Source organism: Lepidothrix coronata, unplaced genomic scaffold (genome assembly GCF_001604755.1).
Source record: "Lepidothrix coronata isolate B3197 unplaced genomic scaffold, Lepidothrix_coronata-1.0 Scaffold55, whole genome shotgun sequence".
NCBI lineage: Eukaryota > Metazoa > Chordata > Aves > Passeriformes > Pipridae > Lepidothrix > Lepidothrix coronata.
The window spans coordinates 1,161,779-1,181,465 of record NW_016690235.1 but is presented as its reverse complement, the minus strand read 5'-3'; the positions used below and the strand labels follow the sequence as shown (position 1 = coordinate 1,181,465).

At 37.9% G+C, this 19,687-nt stretch overlaps 1 protein-coding gene across 1 annotated transcript in view; it reads left to right on the top strand.

Moving 5' to 3' along the window:
• SVEP1 (sushi, von Willebrand factor type A, EGF and pentraxin domain containing 1) overlaps positions 1 to 19,687 on the top strand; it is a 123,153-nt gene that overhangs the window by 55,454 nt on the left and 48,012 nt on the right. The window contains exons 9-28 of the mRNA XM_017816355.1: positions 259 to 388; positions 1,050 to 1,157; positions 1,373 to 1,504; positions 2,812 to 3,006; positions 4,043 to 4,164; positions 6,133 to 6,241; positions 8,144 to 8,332; positions 8,643 to 8,876; positions 9,378 to 9,539; positions 10,234 to 10,395; positions 11,224 to 11,385; positions 11,848 to 11,942; positions 13,081 to 13,177; positions 13,778 to 13,891; positions 14,746 to 14,859; positions 15,688 to 15,889; positions 16,687 to 16,844; positions 17,984 to 18,185; positions 18,864 to 19,039; positions 19,199 to 19,248. Of these exons, the coding sequence (XP_017671844.1) occupies positions 259 to 388; positions 1,050 to 1,157; positions 1,373 to 1,504; positions 2,812 to 3,006; positions 4,043 to 4,164; positions 6,133 to 6,241; positions 8,144 to 8,332; positions 8,643 to 8,876; positions 9,378 to 9,539; positions 10,234 to 10,395; positions 11,224 to 11,385; positions 11,848 to 11,942; positions 13,081 to 13,177; positions 13,778 to 13,891; positions 14,746 to 14,859; positions 15,688 to 15,889; positions 16,687 to 16,844; positions 17,984 to 18,185; positions 18,864 to 19,039; positions 19,199 to 19,248 (2,913 nt within the window). The remainder of the gene's footprint in view (positions 1 to 258; positions 389 to 1,049; positions 1,158 to 1,372; positions 1,505 to 2,811; positions 3,007 to 4,042; positions 4,165 to 6,132; positions 6,242 to 8,143; positions 8,333 to 8,642; positions 8,877 to 9,377; positions 9,540 to 10,233; positions 10,396 to 11,223; positions 11,386 to 11,847; positions 11,943 to 13,080; positions 13,178 to 13,777; positions 13,892 to 14,745; positions 14,860 to 15,687; positions 15,890 to 16,686; positions 16,845 to 17,983; positions 18,186 to 18,863; positions 19,040 to 19,198; positions 19,249 to 19,687) is intronic.

Below are 19,687 nucleotides of genomic sequence, written 5' to 3'. Positions count from 1 at the left end.
CACACTACTGTAAACTGCAGCAGGTCAGGGTCCAAATCCTGACTGAGTAAATCCCTGTTGCTATACAGAAGGCAGACTTAAGAAAGGGGATAGAGTACTCTGTTGCAAAGTCCATCCTCATTACTTTGAGAGACTATTTGTATTAAGAATGAGTAGGCTTAACATTGAAGGATACTATTCTGTCAATTTTTTGAAACATGAATATCATGATTAGTAACCAGCTTTGGTTTTTAAATAACAACTGTTTTCCTGTAACAGGTCTCAGTTCGTGTTACCCCAGCTTTCATACCACCATTTCTTCTCCCAATTGGCAAAGTTGACATTACTTACTCAGCAACTGATAAGTCGGGCAATGAGGCAAGCTGTACGTTCAGTGTCAAGGTTATTGGTAAGTGCTGTTAAAAGTCACTGAGGAAGTCTGCCTGTCATGTTTGAAAACTTCTGATTAGTGCAGAAAGAGACTGGGAGTCACTGTGGCCCTTATACGTACAGTCATAAGCCCAGGAGCGTTATCATCTCCGCAAATCCCTTGCTGATCTTTGGTCACTGTTTGCATAGTGTGCAGTCGTTGCTCACAATGTTTGGTTTGGGTTGTGTGTCATTCTGCCATTCATTCTGAATGTTAAGATTTCTCCTCACACTGGTATATTAACTGCTTTATTGTGTTGTCACTTACTGCCTTCATCATATATCTGTATTTAATTCTTGAAATACTCCAACAGGATTTCCAAGGTTTGCACACATTGCTGATGCAAATCATTGCTAAAGTGTTTCTATCAGACAGTTGTGTTATTCAGCAGTCCTGTAGGTAGTCCAAGGTTTGCTCTGTAGAAAGCAAACACTGCAGAAACCATGAGTTCAGTAGAAGAATTAGTCTTGTCCATTCACTCAGCATCTTCCAATTGCAGAAGCTTCCAGGTGTGCACCTTTATTTTATCTTCTGATATGAGCTTAAAACTGCTGCTTACCTAACTTCTGATGATAGATGCCATTTGAGTTTGGCAGTAGTTCTGTAAGCTAATGTCATGCCATCCTTTCAAATTCTGCAGATGTAGAACCTCCTGTAGTTGACAGATGCAGATCTCCACCACCCATGCAAGCAGCAGAGAATGATTACCCAGCAACATGGGAAGAACCAGAATTTTCAGACAATTCAGGTGAGATAGTGCACCCCAAAACAAGCATGCAACAGTAGAAGGCTAGAGAACCTGTTCACTTGTTTGAGATTTTTTTATGTTTCTTTTATTTATTTGTTTTCAAGAACACTTAATTTTGAAGATGTGCTGCCGTTTGCTTTTCCATTCATCAAGATTGGGTGTCAGTAACCCTTTTTTACTTACTGATGTTTTAGATCGTCTTTTGACTCTTCTAGGTGGTCCGTTAACTGTCACTAGGAGTCATGCACCTGGAGATCTCTTTCCCAAAGGAGAAACAACAGTTCAGTACACAGCTGTGGATCCTTCTGGAAATAACAGGACATGTGAGATCCACATTGTCATCAAAGGTTTGTTGTCTTCATCTCCTGCTCAAGACCATATGCCGTTGATCTAATTGAATATCATAAAGGATGCCGGAATGCTCCACTTTTTCATTTAGTCTCCACTTTTTCATTTAGTTATTTCCATTTTATATTGGAGTCACTTGAAGGCAGTCAGGATATTTGTTAGTATCAACAAATAAATTGTCTAAGACTGAAACAGCACAATAGTGAATTTGGCCCTATAAATTCAAATTTGAATGTAAAAGCATTAAAATTATGATTCATTAAGCAGTAAAACTTATAGAAATGGATTCTTTTTTTTTTATATGACAGATACCATGTGAGCTGTATTAATACATAGTTACTCCAGTCTTGTTTCAAATCTGTAATTAAAAAGGAAAACTTTCTGCCAAATTTTCTTTAGTCACCTACAAGTATTGTAGCAGATAATAGAGCACTCTTTAGATTTTAGAATCTGTCTGTACCTATAGATATACTACTGCATTTTGTGTACTGCGTAGACATCTTTTCCTCACAGTCCACTTTCTTCTTTAAAGTCCAAACAATAATTTGGCAGATAAAGTATTAAGGATGAAAATTCTACTTTCTAGTTTTTATATCTCAGCTGGATATCTGTATAAAAAGATCAGTTAGTGAAGAGAGAATTTAAAATCATGCAGACTGGCATTTTGGTTATAGCTTTTAGAAACCATAAGTTGCAAATTGATGTGCTAGTCTCTGATTTGCTCTAAATCTTAGAAAGAACAAGCCAGTGCTTAGAATTGACATTATTTCAAGTTCTATACCACCTTAGACTTTTTGTGGTTCAGTATTTGTCACATAATGTTTTCAGATGTTCACAACCTCCTTCACAATAGGAAATATAAGCAAAAAAATTGAATAGCTGAGGTTTTACAGTCAGTTCCCCCTAAGATTATTTTGACAAGTTCATGTGTTGTTGCAATGGTGCAAGATAGATAATGTTTAGTTTCAGAATTCAAGATGTAATTTAGTTTACTAGAATTCATTGTATGTAATTCATGTTAAAATTTAGATTAATGTTTTATATTATTTTAGTAAATAGTTTCTCATATGTATCACAACCTTTTTTACCGTCTTTGTGTTTCTGGATTTCAAATTCCAGTGGCAGGATTTGAGAATTATTTAGCAGTAGCCTGATCTTGACTTTGTGGAAGTAACAAATAATACTTCAACAGAAGCAAGATCAGGTTAATACTAGGTACTTTTGGAAACCCTCTCAGTGCCATTTTCCTGCAGGATCACTTATTTCACCACATTCATCAATATATAAATCTTTGTATTGTTTACAGGTTCTCCCTGTGAAATATCCTTTGAGCCTGTGAATGGGGATTTTATATGCACATCAGATGAAGCAGGAGTTAATTGCACATTGCACTGCGCAGAGGGTTACAGCTTTTCGGAAGGATCAAGTGAAAACTACTATTGTGCATATGAAGATGGTCTCTGGAAGCCACCCTACTCTCCAGAGTGGCCTAGCTGCTCTTGTAAGTCTTACTGTTACTAAAATAAATCTGCAACTCACCAAACACTGTGTTTAATGATAAAGTAAATAAAAATGTTTTAGAAATTTTGACTTCTATTTCATTATAACAAATGTCCGTCCACTGCCTCTGAGTTGTTACAAATATTATGAAATAATGCTTGGAAGTCTGTAAATGTGTTACTTCAGAAGCTGTCTGAAACACAAGTATAGCAGTGAATTTGAATCCTAGGAATCACAAAACAGCAAAGACGCAAAGCAGACAGGTTAATTGAAACAGTTTTTTTACAAACACTAACAGAGTCTTTTCAATAAGAATAACCAGAGTATTTGCAACTTATTGATCCAAATGTATAGTGTGCGCTCTATTTACATATCTAATTACCACCAGATCAGAAGAGTTCATGTGTTTTCTTTGAGCTGGACACATGCAAAACTTCAGCTGTGGAATTTTCCACCTTTGGTGACATTTTTAAGATGAATATATTAGAATTACATTTGAAGCCAGTCTTTGTACCATGTTGCATCCATTTCCATCAAAGTTGATTTCTTGGTTTCAGCAAAAAAAGAGCAGTGTTTCAGCTATGAACAAGCAAGAGTTATGTTTCAGAGCTATTTATCAATTCAGAATCTGTAACTTGGACACTTAGGAACTTAACTCTGATTGAATTCTGGCTGATAATTTTCCATATTTAGCCTAGCAGCATTAGTAATAAGAGTTTTAATATTTATTGCTTCCCTCTCAGTAAAAAGTAAGTATGGAGTTTGTTGACAGCTTACAGGTTTCTTCCCTTAAGAAAATGCTGAAGTACATAAATGACCTTTCTTTTCATGTCTTCTAGCTTTTCCAGTAGATTTGATGCCTGCCAAAGGGTTGTATTAACTGCATTGGCTGAGATATGAGTGATCCACTTAGGCTGCTGATTTAAAGACAGTGCTTCTTACCTTATTGTATTCCAGTTTCAGCCTGAATTATCTTGATTTTAGCTATAAAGCTTTTGCACTGATCAGTAAAAATTTATTTCTCCAAAATTTTTCAGTAAATCGTTTTGCAAACCATGGGTTCAAATCCTTTGAGATGCTCTACAAGGCAACACGATGTGATGACAACAATCTTCTAAACAGATTTACTGACGCATTCCAGAGTGCACTTGGTAAAATGGTAGGTTAGTAAATACTCCTTCCCTTTATATACTTCTTAAAAATATACATAATTGTTATTTTTTCCAGTTAACTGATTTTGTACAAGGAAAGTAACTCATAAATGAGATCTGTGCTTTTTCAGATGATGACAAGTCATCTTTAAAAATAAAGATGATTCCCTGGCATTGTAATGTAATTCAGCTTAGTCTTCAATGTGGAATTATATGGGACAGCATATATGTCCAAGTAGCTTAGGAATCTGCAGGTAGATTTTCAGTAGGCTTCCAAATAGAACCTGTGCAGTTTTGAAAACCCCAGTAAATTGTCCCCTAACCTCAGTGTTGTTTTTGAAAGTTGGATGTGATAGTAAAATAAATGCATTTTATATAGCATATGTGTGATATATATCCATATAATATGAATGAACATACATATACAAATGGATAATTCCACATTTGGTGTGTATGTCCAGGCACTTAAATCCAGTAGTAGTGATTTGCTTGGGTTTCTTGAGGTTACAAGTTCTCAGTCTTGTCATTCAGAGCTGCATGGTCCTGAATTTGAAGAGGTACCATGTTACTTTTCTACCATGTCTCTTGCTTTCCACTTCAGTATCACAATCTCCCTTCTTAAACCACAAATCTGTCCTCAGCTGAAAAGCAGAAACAGCAGAACTTTTAGTTGTGGTCTCAGGAGTGGGTGTCCAGGCCAAGTGTGACAGCATTGTTCCAGTAGAGAACACTGGCTTTTTGCAGAACATGGCTCATATGCAAATAAAAGCTTTTCTTGTAACTAAAGAACATTGTTAGCACATACAGCTAATTGGCAAATTCCTTCAATTTTGGAATATATGCCAGTAGCCCCTGTCAAATGGCTGGAAACTTACATAACACATCAGACAATGTCTGACGCTGATGCTTGGACCTAAATCTCTGTTAATCTCTTGCCTTGCTTCAGGTTTATTCTCTTCCAGTAGAGAAATCTTGACTGGTTTTATTTCTGTTTCTTTCCCCTAAGAGCCCAATACAACCAGGTTCCAGTGGTTAGACAGTTACTATTGGGAAGCAGAAAATAAAAAGGAAAAAATACATAGTGAGCTTCCAAGCAATTACATCAAAATGCAACGGTCTGGGAAAACATTCAAAAAGGCTGTTTTGAATATGCTTATTCCTATTTCAAATTCCCAAGAATTTGAAACTCTAGCAGAGATCTGAAAAGGGGGAAGGAATGGGCAGGAGCCATCTTTCCAATGAAAGTTGATATGGAAAAAACAGAACAATTTCAAAACATGACCTAGGGCCAACTTGCTTCAAACCTTTCTGGAAAAAGCAAGAAATACATACTTTATCAAAAATCATGCAGTCATCTATTCATGACTAATCTCCACTGCTTTTATGGAGGGAAGAAATAAATGATACCACAAAGGTTTCTATTGAGTTTTCTGTTTTGTGATTTCTGTCCTCCTGAGATTATTTTATCTGTCCTCTGAGGTTTTTTGGTGCATGGGTCCTTTTCCATGGATAGGGAGAGGTGGACATGAAGAAATAAGGTTTGAAAGCTAGAAAAAAGTGCCAGCATTGTTGTCAACATGACAGAATTACAAGTAACATAGTTGGAAAAACCACAGATGCTTTTAAACACGTGAGCTCAGCTGTCATCTTTTGTAGGGAGAAACAAGCCTGAATTTATTTCTGTATTCTGGGATTTCACATGCAAGAGTGGTTAACTGAATTGACATCTCTTAAAAATAATAGATCTTCTATAACAAAAAGTTTGCACACCTGCAAGTTGCCCTCTTATTTCCCAGTTTTATCAGTAGAACATGCTTCTTTCAGCTGACCTTGCCAAGGTTGTAAGAGACATGGAAGGGGAAATCTGATGTCAGTGGCAGAAGCAGTGCTTTACATTGTAACTAATTTTTTTTAAGTTAGTGGAGAGGGCTATGTGGTTTTATGTTTTTTAATGTTATTCTTCTTTATCTTGGAAGGTCCCATCATTCTGTAATGACGTTGATGATATTGACTGCAGATTGGAAGATCAGACACAGAAACATTGCTTGGAATATAATTACGATTATGAAAATGGGTTTGCCATTGGTAATTATGGATTCCATAGATTTTTAGCCATCCAGGTTTAATACAGCATAATTCCTGCAAAAATGTCTTCTACGAGATACTTTTTTAAAATAACTGTGGCACTTGTAATGTAATAAGAAATTACATCATAGGTTTTATAAAAATATCGTGTAACTGATGTCTGGTATTGATGCTACTTGCTATACAGTGTAGAGGTTTGCTGAGGTGCCTCATGGTGGGGAGGGGAGAGAAGGGCACACACACAGAGTCTTAGAAACCTGCTTGGTTAGCCTACAAGAAAGAAACTTTTTAAAAATGTGCAGTTTCAAACCAAAAGACTAAAAAAGTACAATAAATTGTTTTGGAGATTGTTGTGAAAATGAAGAGCATCTATGATGCTGGTTTGAATCTGCACAGAACCCTCACTGTGTAAAGTTATACAAGCTTAAGTTTGCCCAGTAATTGTGAAATTACATCCTGTGTGCAAGGGCAGGTTTTGCACCATGACTGCAGCTGTATCAGAGTGAAAAGAGTGACAGTCCTTGTGTCTTGTGGCAGTGATTGTTTTATGACAAGTTGTCATTTTCAGTCCATTTTCAAACAGGTTAGTGTCCATGTTGTACTGCTGTTGTCCTTGGCCTTTCTGAGTCCCGTGGGGGTGCTCAGAGCAGAAAAGCTGAAAATGGGTAACTTATATTACCTGTCTGAGCAGAAGGCATTTTGTCAGGTCCACATCACAATGTGTACTCTGTCACAGGACTGTGTTTCTTTTACAGGTTTATAGTGGAGTTAGTTGGTAGAGTTTCCTGCTTGTGCTCACCTTTTAGACATGCTTCACTCAGTCTGAGAGCACATTTGTTTGTGTTCAGACGTGGGGCAGGGCTGGATGTTCAGTCTGCAGTTGTCATCAGGGTAAGGACAAATGCTGATGACAGCTGGAACTAACCTGTAAGGGCATTTGGAAGAAACAGTGTTAAGGACATGGAATGTGGGGTCCTATTCTCTTCTGGTTCATTACAACCTCTTACCAGAGTAACCTTGTTGCTGTTTTTCAGGAATTTCTCATGATTTACACTGGGGAGGCAGGACAGGAGAACTCTCCTCAGGTCATAAGAGACAGCAGTTTAGAAAATTAGTTGTGGAATACTCATACAGTATTACCCTCAAAGTTGTGGGGTCAACTTGTCCTAGTTTCCACTGTAAATTAAGCCAAATTTAGTTCACTGCTAAGAGGTAATTGGCAGATTTTTTTTCCTATGTTTATGTTTTTTAAAAATAAGCTAGATCAATGAAATAGACCATGCCTCTCTACAATTAGTCAATATGAAGAAGTAGATTATACACAGAAACAATTGTTTGTTTCTGATTTAAAGCATGTTGCAGGTGAAGGATATTATACAGGGGCTGAATTTGGCTCTCTGCATAACAGAAAATGCCTGTCTGGAGGTAATGAGCACATAAGGTGATGCCTTTTTTGAGAGGCCAGACAATGTTACAACTGTTCAGGAGTTGTGAGAAGATGCAAAGGAGACATGACATAGGCTGTGCTGTCTGTAATTAAGCAGGAAGAGGAAGAAAGAGCAATATGGAATTGTTTAAGATGTTGCTGGCAGGTGAGAGTGAATACAAGACAGAGGAAGAAAGAATTACAGTATGTAACTTTTGTAACTATTTCTCTAAAGCTTGGCTATCTGCACAAGACTGAAGATCTCTACCATATCAGTTAGGAATGAGATTGGTTTTTCCTTTTCATTAGTCAAAATGAGGGTACAATAGGCACTTGTGAGGAGACAAAGTCAACAGTCATCATCTGAAGTTTCAAACAGACCCCATTCTCTTGGGGTTATATTTTAGAAATCAGTAGAGGTATTTATTTTCCACATGATGTTGTTTCTCTTTTTGTTCTTTCTTAATGTCCCACAGGACCGGCTGGCTGGGGGACAGCAAACCACCTGGATTATTCGTATGGTGATTTTGTTGATGCAGCACAAGAAGAAGACTTATCCAAGCATCTCTCCGCCTCTGTAAAAGCAGCACCTGCTCGCATCAAAAGGCATAAGCTGAATGTTCCACTGACTGACCAAAAAATCAAGTTAATATTTAATATCACAGGTGAGAGAAGTGAAAATATTGTCCTCCACTTCCTTTTTAAAAATAGTGTTTCAGTACATTCAGTAAAACTTCTTCAGTTCACAAAAGCCTGGTGAAGATGCAGATGACAGTTTTCTGGACACAGTCGTAGCCCCATTTCATCACAGACTTTCTGCTTGAGGGAAAGATCACAGCCTCATATTCATGGAGGGCTTTGTGCTTTCCACTTTCCACTGACAAGCTTGAGTGATGCCCTCGATATATTCCAGAGTACGGTGGAAGTGCTGACTGTAAAATCTGTGTGTTTTCGTGTTTGCTGTTTATATTCCAGCTAGCGTGCCACTGCCTGATGAAAGGAATGATACATTGGAACTGGAAAACCAGAGACGGCTCCTTAAAACTCTGGAAACAATCACGAACAGGCTGAATAGAACTCTCCATAAAGAACCCATGTATTCTTTTCAGTTTGCATCTGAACTCATTGTAGCTGACACCAACTCACTGGAGACGGAGAAGGCCTTTCTTTTCTGCAGGCCTGGTTCTGTGCTGAGAGGAAGAATGTGTGGTAAGCCAGACGACTTGTTTCTTACATGTATTTGGAATCTTTTTGCAAAGCAAGGTTTTAGAGGATGTTTGCAGAGGGTTATGATTTGACACAGTCCAGAGATTGTGTCTCTCATAACAATAAACTGCAAAAATGCTTTGCACAGTTTGACTTCCAGAGAATGTTTATGTTCCTAACTAAGGCCTGTGGAAAAAAGGATGCTTTTGTACCCAGAATTCCACTCCCATGGGGAAATCAGGCATATCCATGCTTGGTCACACACAGAAAACAGTGCTTGGTATGCAGTCTTTCAACCCTGTTAGTCTTGTGAGTGATGCGTAGCTAAGATAGGGAATTGGATTCCATTTCCTGTGCATAGTTAAATTTTTGCAGTGTTCCAGAGAGATACCCCATCTGCTGAGGAACAGAGTCACATTTCATATAAACACAGTTTGACTAAATGGGAACTTCCAGGGGCAAGATTTTTCACTCTGAAGGAAACTTATGTTTCCAACATTACAGTCAACTGCCCTTTGGGTACCTATTACTCCCTGGAGCATCTTACCTGTGAAAGCTGCTGGACTGGATCCTACCAAGATGAGGAAGGGCAGCTGGAATGCAAAAGTTGTCCATCTGGTAGCTATACTGAGTATCTACACTCTAGGAGCATCTCTGAATGCAAAGGTGAGAACTTCTGTCTTATTCAGACAGCCACTTCTGAATGCTTGGTGATATCCTTTTGTTCCCCATGGTGGAAGTACGGGGGTACTTCATACTGGTGTGAGATGAGGAGCATTCCTAATTGTACCTTGGTACACATGTATAGAGAAAAATCCAAGTTTTCACCACTGGTGTAGCTTGCAGGATGCCTGGGTAGATGTTTTAAGAAGAGTAGGCCTTTGAAGATTTGCTTCATTTCTGTCTTTCATTTCTGAGAATGTGATCCCATTTTGCAGGGACTAATAAACTTAAAATAATATCATTTTTGTCATTGCCAGCCCCACTCCACTACAGTGCTGAGACATTGAACAGCTCAGAACCATTATCTCTTCGTGACTTGTTCTGAAAAAGAAGTTGGTAGTTTTATTTCCTTTTTGTTGTCTTATCATTAATTTTTTTGATAGAAATGAGTTGCAGTAGATTATCTGTGAAGCTGATTGGAGGAGAATTCACTGGTTAATAATTCACAAATGCACTATCAGTAGCTTACCACAATTGTCTTTTTTTTTGCTCTTTGTACCCATGAAGTCCTTCAGAGTAGAGTAAACTCCAGAAATAAAAGTCCTTGTGACATGTAGTGTGATTTCAGCATTATTTTCAGAGATCGGAAACCATGTTGGAGATTTGCTTAATATTTCAAAATTCTTCTGCCTTACAGCTCAGTGCAAGCAGGGAACGTATTCATCTAATGGTCTTGAGACCTGTGAAACATGTCCACTTGGAACATATCAGCCGGCATTTGGATCCAGGAATTGTATCTCTTGCCCAGAAAATACATCAACAGTAAAAAGAGGCGCAGTAGATGTCTCAGCTTGTGGAGGTTTGTAACAAAAGGAGCAATGAGACTTTTTTTAAACTAAATACTAAAAATTTCCAAGTTGTTGTTTGAACATCAGCTAATGTAATTCAATACATCTGCCTGAGATTGAATTCCTCTTGTGGTTGAGTGTGGACAAAGCAACATTTCTCAGCAAAATGATAGGTCATTTCCTGATAAACTGATAATTTCGGTTGCCCTCCTCCTGATTTCCAAAGTGGACTCTTATCTAAAGATAAATAAAATTAGATACATGATGGGTACCAAATGAAAATAAAACCTTCTTCCTTACAGAAGAGAAAGGGAATGATATTTGTCACTGTTATCTCTGGAACAGCTTCCACATTTTCTGTAAAAAATACTGAATTTTAACAGAGTTTGTTCCATAATGCTTTCCAAGAAATTCTCCTCATCTGTCTTGGACAAGCTTTGCCAGAAGGATTCCCAGGGTAAATAATCTGCAGGGATTGATGGTACAAAAAAGCCTTTTCTTCATCATTACTCCTTCTCAAAGGAAAAAAATTAAAACAGGTGTGAGAGATAAAAGAGAAAGGAAGTTCCATTTGAAAGCTGCCCCCAGAGCAGCAAAAGTAGTAGAATTAAATACTTCCCTGATATTTCCATAGCCCTTTGCGAAAGACATGTCACCTCACAGAAGAATTTAAATAGGCATTTCCTAGAGTTGTGAATTCCTGGCAGGTTTCATCCTGTTCCTTTTAAGTTTAAGGAGGGACTATGAGGGGAGGAAAGTGATCAAAAATAGGTGAGGGAAGGTAGGGTGGAGATGCAAGAGATCAGATCACTCAAAAAATTGGCGTTTTTTTCTTGCAGTACCATGTCTTGCAGGCGAGTTCTCTCGTACAGGTTTGACACCTTGCCACCCTTGTCCCAGAGACTACTATCAACCAGACCCAGGAAAGTCCTACTGCTTGTCTTGCCCCTTTTATGGAACAACTACTGTCATTGGTGCCAGATCCATCACAGATTGTTCAAGTAAGCCAAATTATCTCTGCTGGATAAAGTGAATAAAGGGATAATATAAGGAGAGCCATCAGTGGTCTTAACAGAAAGCATCCCACTTACTCTCTTCGCAAATGTAGACCTTTGATTCCAACCAGTGAAGTTCACAGCTGGTTCTGCCTACTGATGTTGCCTTACAGTCACAGGAGTGACTGTGTGAATCATACCCAGGCTCAATAAACAGAGTATACATATGCAGAAAGTGAGTGTATGTGTACACTGTGTATATATATATATGTATGTTTTAGAAATGTATGTCTTTACAAATACATATTTGTGTAACAGTACTGTAAAGTTTGCTTTTTATTCCCACAAATTCACTTTTTTGCAGCATATCTTTAGATGCATTTCTAACATGCAGTTATAATGCCTTCATGGAATAGGGACCTTGCCCTACAGTGTCATTAACAGTACTTTCATATCTTTCTTCTTTAGGTTTTGGCTCTACTTTTTCAGCAGCTGAGGAAAGTGTAATGATGGTACCAGCCTTGCCAGAAAATATCAGCAAACAGTACAAAGTCAGCAGTCAGGTAAGGACAAGTGTTATTTATCAGTACTATCTCGAATGAAAGAAAAAGTGCTTTATGCAGCAGTGAATGACTAAGACCTTTTCTAATGTCATTGTTTTGCTGACAATATTTCCTGAAGAGATGGAAGCAATGGTTTAGGGGGGAACACTCAAACTCTCTTCATAATCATAGAAATACTTTCATTGAACAGGGGAGGTGGCATCAGCTGTTGACAATATTTAATTTTGGAATTAAAGCCTTCACCTGATGAATGAAATATTTATTACACTTGTAAACTACACAGAAGATGTTCAGCCAATATATAAAAAGTAGATTGACTATACTCAGTCATCTAAGGTCTTCTATATGCTGAATTCCAGAAACTGCTACCAATCATCTTAATCTCAGTTGTAAAGTCTTGAGTTTACATATACTAACATACACTTGAGAGGAGGCAAACAGAGCTCCCTTCTACTGTGAGTACTCCTTTTGAAACACAGGCAAATCCTTGTGTGAAACTACTCTAATGACAATGTTTGCCAGAGATGCCTCCCACCATCTCACCCCCAGTGTGTAACCCTTGACAAGGGTGCTTTGATTGAGTCTAAAATTGGGATATTGTGTAAACAGGGGCAAAGTTGACTCATGATAAATTTGGCCTGAACCATTGTATAACATAGGGACAGATGACAAGCTTATCTCCTGTGGTTTTAGTTGATCATTTACTCAAGGGCTTTGATGCATTCAAGTTTGCTACAATAGAAGAAATAATGCCACACAGTGAAGTTCTGTGCCAGCTGACCTGATGGCCAGTAGCAGGAAGTGACTAGCTGATGTCAAAGGAGGCAAAGTGGAGAATTCACAAATAAAGGATATCTTAATATAAAATAATAAGAATCATAGCTAAGAAAGTTATGAGGGAATAACTGTGACAGTCACATTTTGCTGGTTAAAAGGTAATTTTAAAAGAATGTTTCAGATGTGTGGCATTTTTCTGTATGAATAAAAAAGAATAGTTGGTGTGCTGCGGAGACAAAGAGGAAGAACTAGAAGTTAATGCTGGTGACTTTTTTATCCCATCTTTCCAAAGTGACTATAGGGTGTACAGTTTAATTTTGTGCCACCTTTGCTGTAATTATATCATTCATGCCTCTGACAGGTCTTTCATGAATGTTTTCTGGAACCATGCCACAATAATGGGACATGCAAGCAACTGGGAAGTGGATATATCTGCATATGCCCACTTGGATATACAGGTAAAAAATTGAGAAGCAGGTGGAGTACCTAATATGTCTTGATGCCTTTAACATGAGCAAGTGTAAAGGAGCAAAACATTTCAATATAGCCTAATTGGAATGTCCGTCATATATTTAGAATACGTATTAAGAAAGTAAATACTTCTTCATGTTCTTGCTGAATTATCTTGTATTTAGCAGAAATGATTTTGAATGGGATTTCTTTTAATGGAGTTAGTGCATTTGAAAATCCTATCACTTGCCAATATTTGTGATTAACAAAAGCTGGAAATTTGCACTCTAGATGGAAAACTCCACTGGTACTTGTACTGTACCTGTACTTCTTTTTGGTGTTGGCTTCCCAGTTTCTTCAAAGCAAACAGATGTCTCATAATTCAGCTCTTATCAAGCCTACTTGTGATAGATATTAAGTGCCACTCTCTGGAACTGATCAATCTGTTGCCAAACATGCATCACACCTTTCTAATAACATTTTGCCTCAGGTCTGTTAAAACACAAACTAATAAGAAGATAATAAACATTAAGTAGTCATGACATCTCCGTTTCTGGACAATTTCAAATTTTGCCTCCCTATTCTGAATCCTTTATTTTGTGTTCTAGGCTTGAAATGTGAAACACAAGTTGATGAGTGTAAATCATCTCCTTGTCGAAACAATGGAATGTGTAAAGATGGCATTGGGACTTTTGTTTGCCATTGTCAACCAGGCTATTCAGGTAATTTCACTTCATAGCTTTTCTTCAAACAGGCATTGTTTCTGTGCCAAGTAGATAACACAAAACACAAGTGCTGTATAATTCCACACCCATGGAAAACAGGAAAACAATCTGATCTACAGGTTAGAGTAAGGTTCTACTGCATGTGAATAGATTTTTAAATAAAAGGATGAGCATTTGAGGCTGGGGGGGATGTACGTATGCTTCTCTTTTGTGGCATTTTCGGTCTGAAAAAAGGAATAAAATTCAGAGAAATAGTAAACACTCACAGGGAAAGTGCTTGTGAGACTGAGTGTGGCCTGACTAGACAAAACATTTTTGCAGTTGCTTTACTGCTTCCTATGAATAAGTGAGGGGGCTTTTTCTTATATTTTTTCTCAGTGTCATCTGCATGCACATTGAAGGTATTGAAATCTATGGTGAAACTAATATGCTTGAGTACTTTGCCAAAACAGCACCTAATTTTTTAAATCTTGAAATAAACTATCAAGGAGATAATTTTGTGTGATTAAAAAAAAAAAAAAGGCTTTCTGTTTTCCACCAGGAATAGTCTCCCTCATTGTCCACGTTTATGGCTATATATTTATCAACAGCAGCACCAGCTGGATTGTTTTTTAAACTTTATAAAGACATACCATGGACTTTGCCTCTTTCGCATCCCAGCATCTAAATAACACAGAGAATCTCTGTAGGTGTTTGCAGTAAAGCAGTCAATGATGGAATTTTTTCATCTGCTCTCAGTGGCCTTTGTTATGCCAGCAGTAAGGTGTTGTTCTATTTTCCACATCCAGTCACTGCAATATGCAGACAGTGACTATGTCTTGATCATGCCTTGTAATCCTTGCTGTTTGAAGGTCTCTTGTGTGAGGAAGACATAAATGAATGTAGTTCCAGTCCGTGTTTGAATGGAGCCCACTGTGTTGATGGCAAGAACAGTTACCACTGCACTTGTGCAAAAGGATTCACAGGTACACCTTGTTTTGTTTAAGTCAGCCTTTGCTCTTTCTGACAAAACAATGTCTTCCTACCCTGCCCAAACTATTTCCATCTCATTGCTATATAGCAATATATTTATTTTATATATATATATATATATATATATATATATAATATGTTGATATGGATGTACTAGATTCCTTACATCCATCTAATCCGTCAGAGTTTCTGTAGTGTACAAGTGGCTTCAGAAGGATTTACTAAGTGCTAGGTCTTCTATTACTAATTTTGCCGTGAACCTGATGTGAGATGTTTAGGAAAGAATAAGGACATTCACATGGGTTCTAATTGTTGGGTTTAATTTTATTTTAAAAGAAAAATATTATAACAATAGACAGGATGGTCTATATTAAAACTACTCCCAATCCCTGTACTTGGCTTCCTTTTGCTTTCATATATTCCTGTAACAAATACATGTATCTGTTATCATGTTGCCGAAGAGCTCAGTTTCTTCATTCTTCAGTCATTGTAACATAGAGCTTCTTTCACATCAGAAATCCCAGAATTCTGGCCTTCAGATCTCTCCTTAGAGTTAATATTTCAGCCAAATATCTTCTGTAGCAGATTTAGTTGCTCCAAATAGTTCTTCAGGTGATTTTCTAGTTCAACCCAAATTACTCACATAATGGTCAAGATACATTTAAATTCCTCACAATTTGCTATGTGTTAATTTCTATAACTGCAAAGATAGTTCCGGAATTCTTCTATGTCCACGTAACAGTCCTTGAAAATAAGAGATGGCTTAGTAATTTTCTTTCTTGATTCAAACCAAAGCTATTACTTTATTCTTTTTTTCTCAGGTGCTCACTGTGAAATGGAGGTCAATGAATGCCTTTCAAACCCATGTCTTAATAGGGCTATTTGTGAAGATCGAGTTGGGAGTTTCTCCTGCAAGTGCCTCCCAGGTTTTACTGGTGTCTTGTGTGAAAGAAACATTGATGAGTGTCTCAGCAGACCCTGTAGGAATGGAGCTACATGCAGAGATGGTATCAACAGCTTCAGGTGAAAAACAGATGATTAATGTAATACAATGTGGAAAGTCAGACAAATTGTGGTGTTTCAGACTTCTTAGATTTCAGCAAGCCTTTTGGTAGCCTGATCCAATATAAGTGGTCCACTTATGAATACTAAAAGAGATTTTAAAAGACAAGAAAATATATCATAGTGTCCTCACTCTTAAAAAATTCCAAGGTAGACGGCAAAGAAAATATACAGAGTTTGGAATGTAAGCGTGATTGGACTGCATGGTTTTAATATTGATCTTCCAAAAGAATTCCACGTTCCTAAACTTCAAGGGCTTATTTTGCTTTCCATGAGAATAATAGGTGATGACCAGATGACCAGTTGTGTATCTGGTAATACTACATTTCAACAGCTTGGGAAGACCTGTACATGTTAAGACTATACAGGTTAAAGTACAAACACCAATGGTAACTTCCAAATATTTATTTTTATGTTTTAGGGTACCTGAACTCAGATCAGAAGTGGCAAATACCAATAGCAGTGTCATATCCTAGATCACTGTATAGATAGGTTGTCCAGCTGTTAATGTCTGGGTTAAGTAACTCTTTCCCTCCCCATATCCCCAGAAGTTTTGGTACTTTTTAAGCACCTTGGTTTTCAAAGTAGCAGAGGTTTCGGTGCCTTTTTATACTGCCTTGTGTATCTGCCTGAAAAGTCAAATACTGGTTGATTTTTTTTTCATTATATGCCACTCCCATTGGCAGATCTGGCCTCATGGCCAGAATTCCTTGTTATGATGGCTGCCACCTTTGAAGTGTGCTTCTCTTCCTCTGTAGGTGTCTGTGTGTGACAGGGTACACAGGACTGAACTGTGAAGTGAACATCAACGACTGTGACTCCAGTCCCTGCTTAAACCAAGCCACCTGTGTGGATGCCTTGAACTCGTACGTTTGTAAATGTCCCCCTGGCTTTACAGGCAGCAGGTGTGAAACAGGTACAAAGGACTAAGTCTCAGACAAAGGTGGCTTGACTAAGTCTCTGCACAAGACTTGCACTGGCTGGGCTGATTTCATACAGCTTCCCCCGAAAAGCAGCTAAGATGGTGGGACTGAGGGGCTGAGTGAAGCCTGTGTGACTGCAGTGTTAAGTGTAATTGCAGACAAGTAACAGCGTGTGTGCAGTGTCATTTCTCTTTTCTAAGGCTTGGCTTTATCATTTTAATACCCAGTAGGTCTATCAAATTTAATTTGTATTTGCTGTGTATATCTGAGTTAATTATCTCTTTCTGATTCTTGTATTTTGTGTAGGGCTTTGCATCACAGGGTTAGTGTGTGGTAGTTTTAGCTTTAGAAGTCCTAAAGGCATCAAGTTCCCTACAGGCAAAAAATTCCCTGTGGTTAGGCAAAATGGGTCACACCTAGTGAAACTTCCTGGGGGATGCCGGAGGCATTTGAACTACGAAGCTCAAATCCATTTGTCTTCTAGCCACTCCATGAAAATTATAAATAGTTATAATAGTTGCTGGTGAGTCTTTAAACAGAAGTGGAAGAAGCCATGTCGATTTTATGGAGACAGTAGAGGACACTCAGGTCATTTACATCTGCCATCCTATGTCAGAGTTTAACACCCAACTTTCAGTAGAGTTCCACTTGACAACTTTTACATGCAGCATCCTTGTAAAGGGTGTCACTCTGCACTGAACAGCAGCAGAAAGTGCTGTTCCAGTAAGTTCAGAACAGGAAAAATCTTAGGTTGTTTTGTTGGATTTTTTTTTTTTTTGAATCTTCACTCTCATGAATTAAATGGAACCAGGTGATCACACCTCTTTAGGTTATTGGATGGTAGTGGGATGTGTCATTTTTTGATAGAGGAAAGCAAATTTCATATTCATTGTTAGATAGTCAGCTTCTTTTCCAGTTGTTTATCTTCAAACACTGTGTTTTCTAGCCTTGGAAAGCTCTGTATGGTGGCTGATGTTAGACTGCCAAACATTCTTTCTAGCTCTGATCAATTTAAAGTGAATAGTTTTTGTAGATGGACTGTGTTCCATTTTATTGCGTTTTCTTAGACTCCATTTGATTATCTTTCCAGATTTGCAGGAATGTTGCTCTGAAAACTCTTTGTCTGTTGCAGAACAGTCCTCTGGTTTCAATCTTGATTTTGAAGTCTCTGGTATCTATGGATATGTCATACTTGATGGTGTTTTACCATCTCTTGGTGACATCACCTGTACATTCTGGATGAAATCCACTGACACCACAAACTATGGGACTCCCATTTCTTATGCAGTGGAGAATGGAAGTGATAATGCATTTCTTCTGACTGATTACAATGGGTAAATCACATTTCTGCTTTTCTGTAGCTTACAGATGTCTTGAATTGATAAAGAAAATACAGAACAGAAGTCTGAATATCAGCTTTGCCTGCTTTGGCATAGAAAAATCTGCATCCAAACTCCATAGCTGAAGTTGTCTCTTTGTTTTGTTTTTCTCCTCACTTTGTTTCCTTTACTTTTTGCCCAATAGAAGACTAATGGTGAGAAAGCAGTGAATTTAGAAAACATGATATTCTTTTGTCTGAACTACATTCACATCATATTTAAATGACTCATTGAGACAATTAATGGATTGAATTGGAGCTCAACACTCAGAGTACTTGTAGCATGACTCTGAGCATGACTTGTATTTGTACAAAAGCAGAGTATGACTTGTAGCATGACTCCAAACTCAACCAGCTGGTTCAAGAATCCACCGTGCAGCCATGACTTGAGTTTTAGTATTTGGTACAAAAGCGCATTACTTATATCGTCGTGCTTTACATGTGGTAACCATACCTTCCAAGTCCTCTGAGACAGAGATATCTTGTACGATGATCTTTCAGGAGAGATTTCTTACATGGTATAGACTCAGTTACCTTGTTAGGCAACTAACATTTCTTTGAGTCATATGAGACAGACCATGCTTTTGAAGTTGCTGCATGCAACTGAGTATGCCTTCATCTGCCTTCCATGCAGCTGGGTTCTTTATGTGAATGGGAAAGAGAAGATAACAGACTGTCCTTCAGTGAATGATGGTAACTGGCATCACATTGCGGTCACATGGACATGCAGGGACGGGGCATGGAAGGTGTACATCGATGGAAAACTGTCCGATGGAGGCAGTGGACTCTCTGTTGGATCAAAAATCCCTGGTATGCTTTATTTATATTATAGCAGATCTGTTGCCTTCATTCTTTTTTTGTTGCAGAATTTGCCATGCTTGCAAGAAAATGTTTATTTTGGTGGTTTTTTTATATCTTCACATTTTCAGCATTTATGCAGGGCTCATGTTTGCTGTTCTTGTCTGTGAGGACAGTTCCCCTCACTCAGCATCACTGAAGACAAAGTGCACATTTCTAGGGTAAACTAGTAGGTGACTTGTTTTATGGATGACAGAGTTTAGTCCACAAAGGAACCTGTGCTGAGCTGGTTCTGGAGTGGCTTTGTGAGAAGAAGTTTCTCGCACAGCAAAATTCAATTTAACTGGAATCTCCCTTACAAATGTGTATGCAGAGTTATTTGATTTTGCCTTCTCATTTTTTCCTGTCAAGGCAGTTTTGCTATTTTATTGTTTCTTGTGGTCAGTGGTCTTTATGGTAATATCAGAAGACATGAAAAGGAGTACCTTCAGCATTGAAGAGCTGTAGAAGGCCTGGCATCCTATGGCTGCATAGAGATTTTGTTTTCATAGTGTTTGCATGTTGCCACCACCCAAATTTACATATAGTTTCAAAAAACTATCCATATTCAAATAAAAAATAAAATATTGAAGCATTTTAGTCCATGTACCTTATACTTCC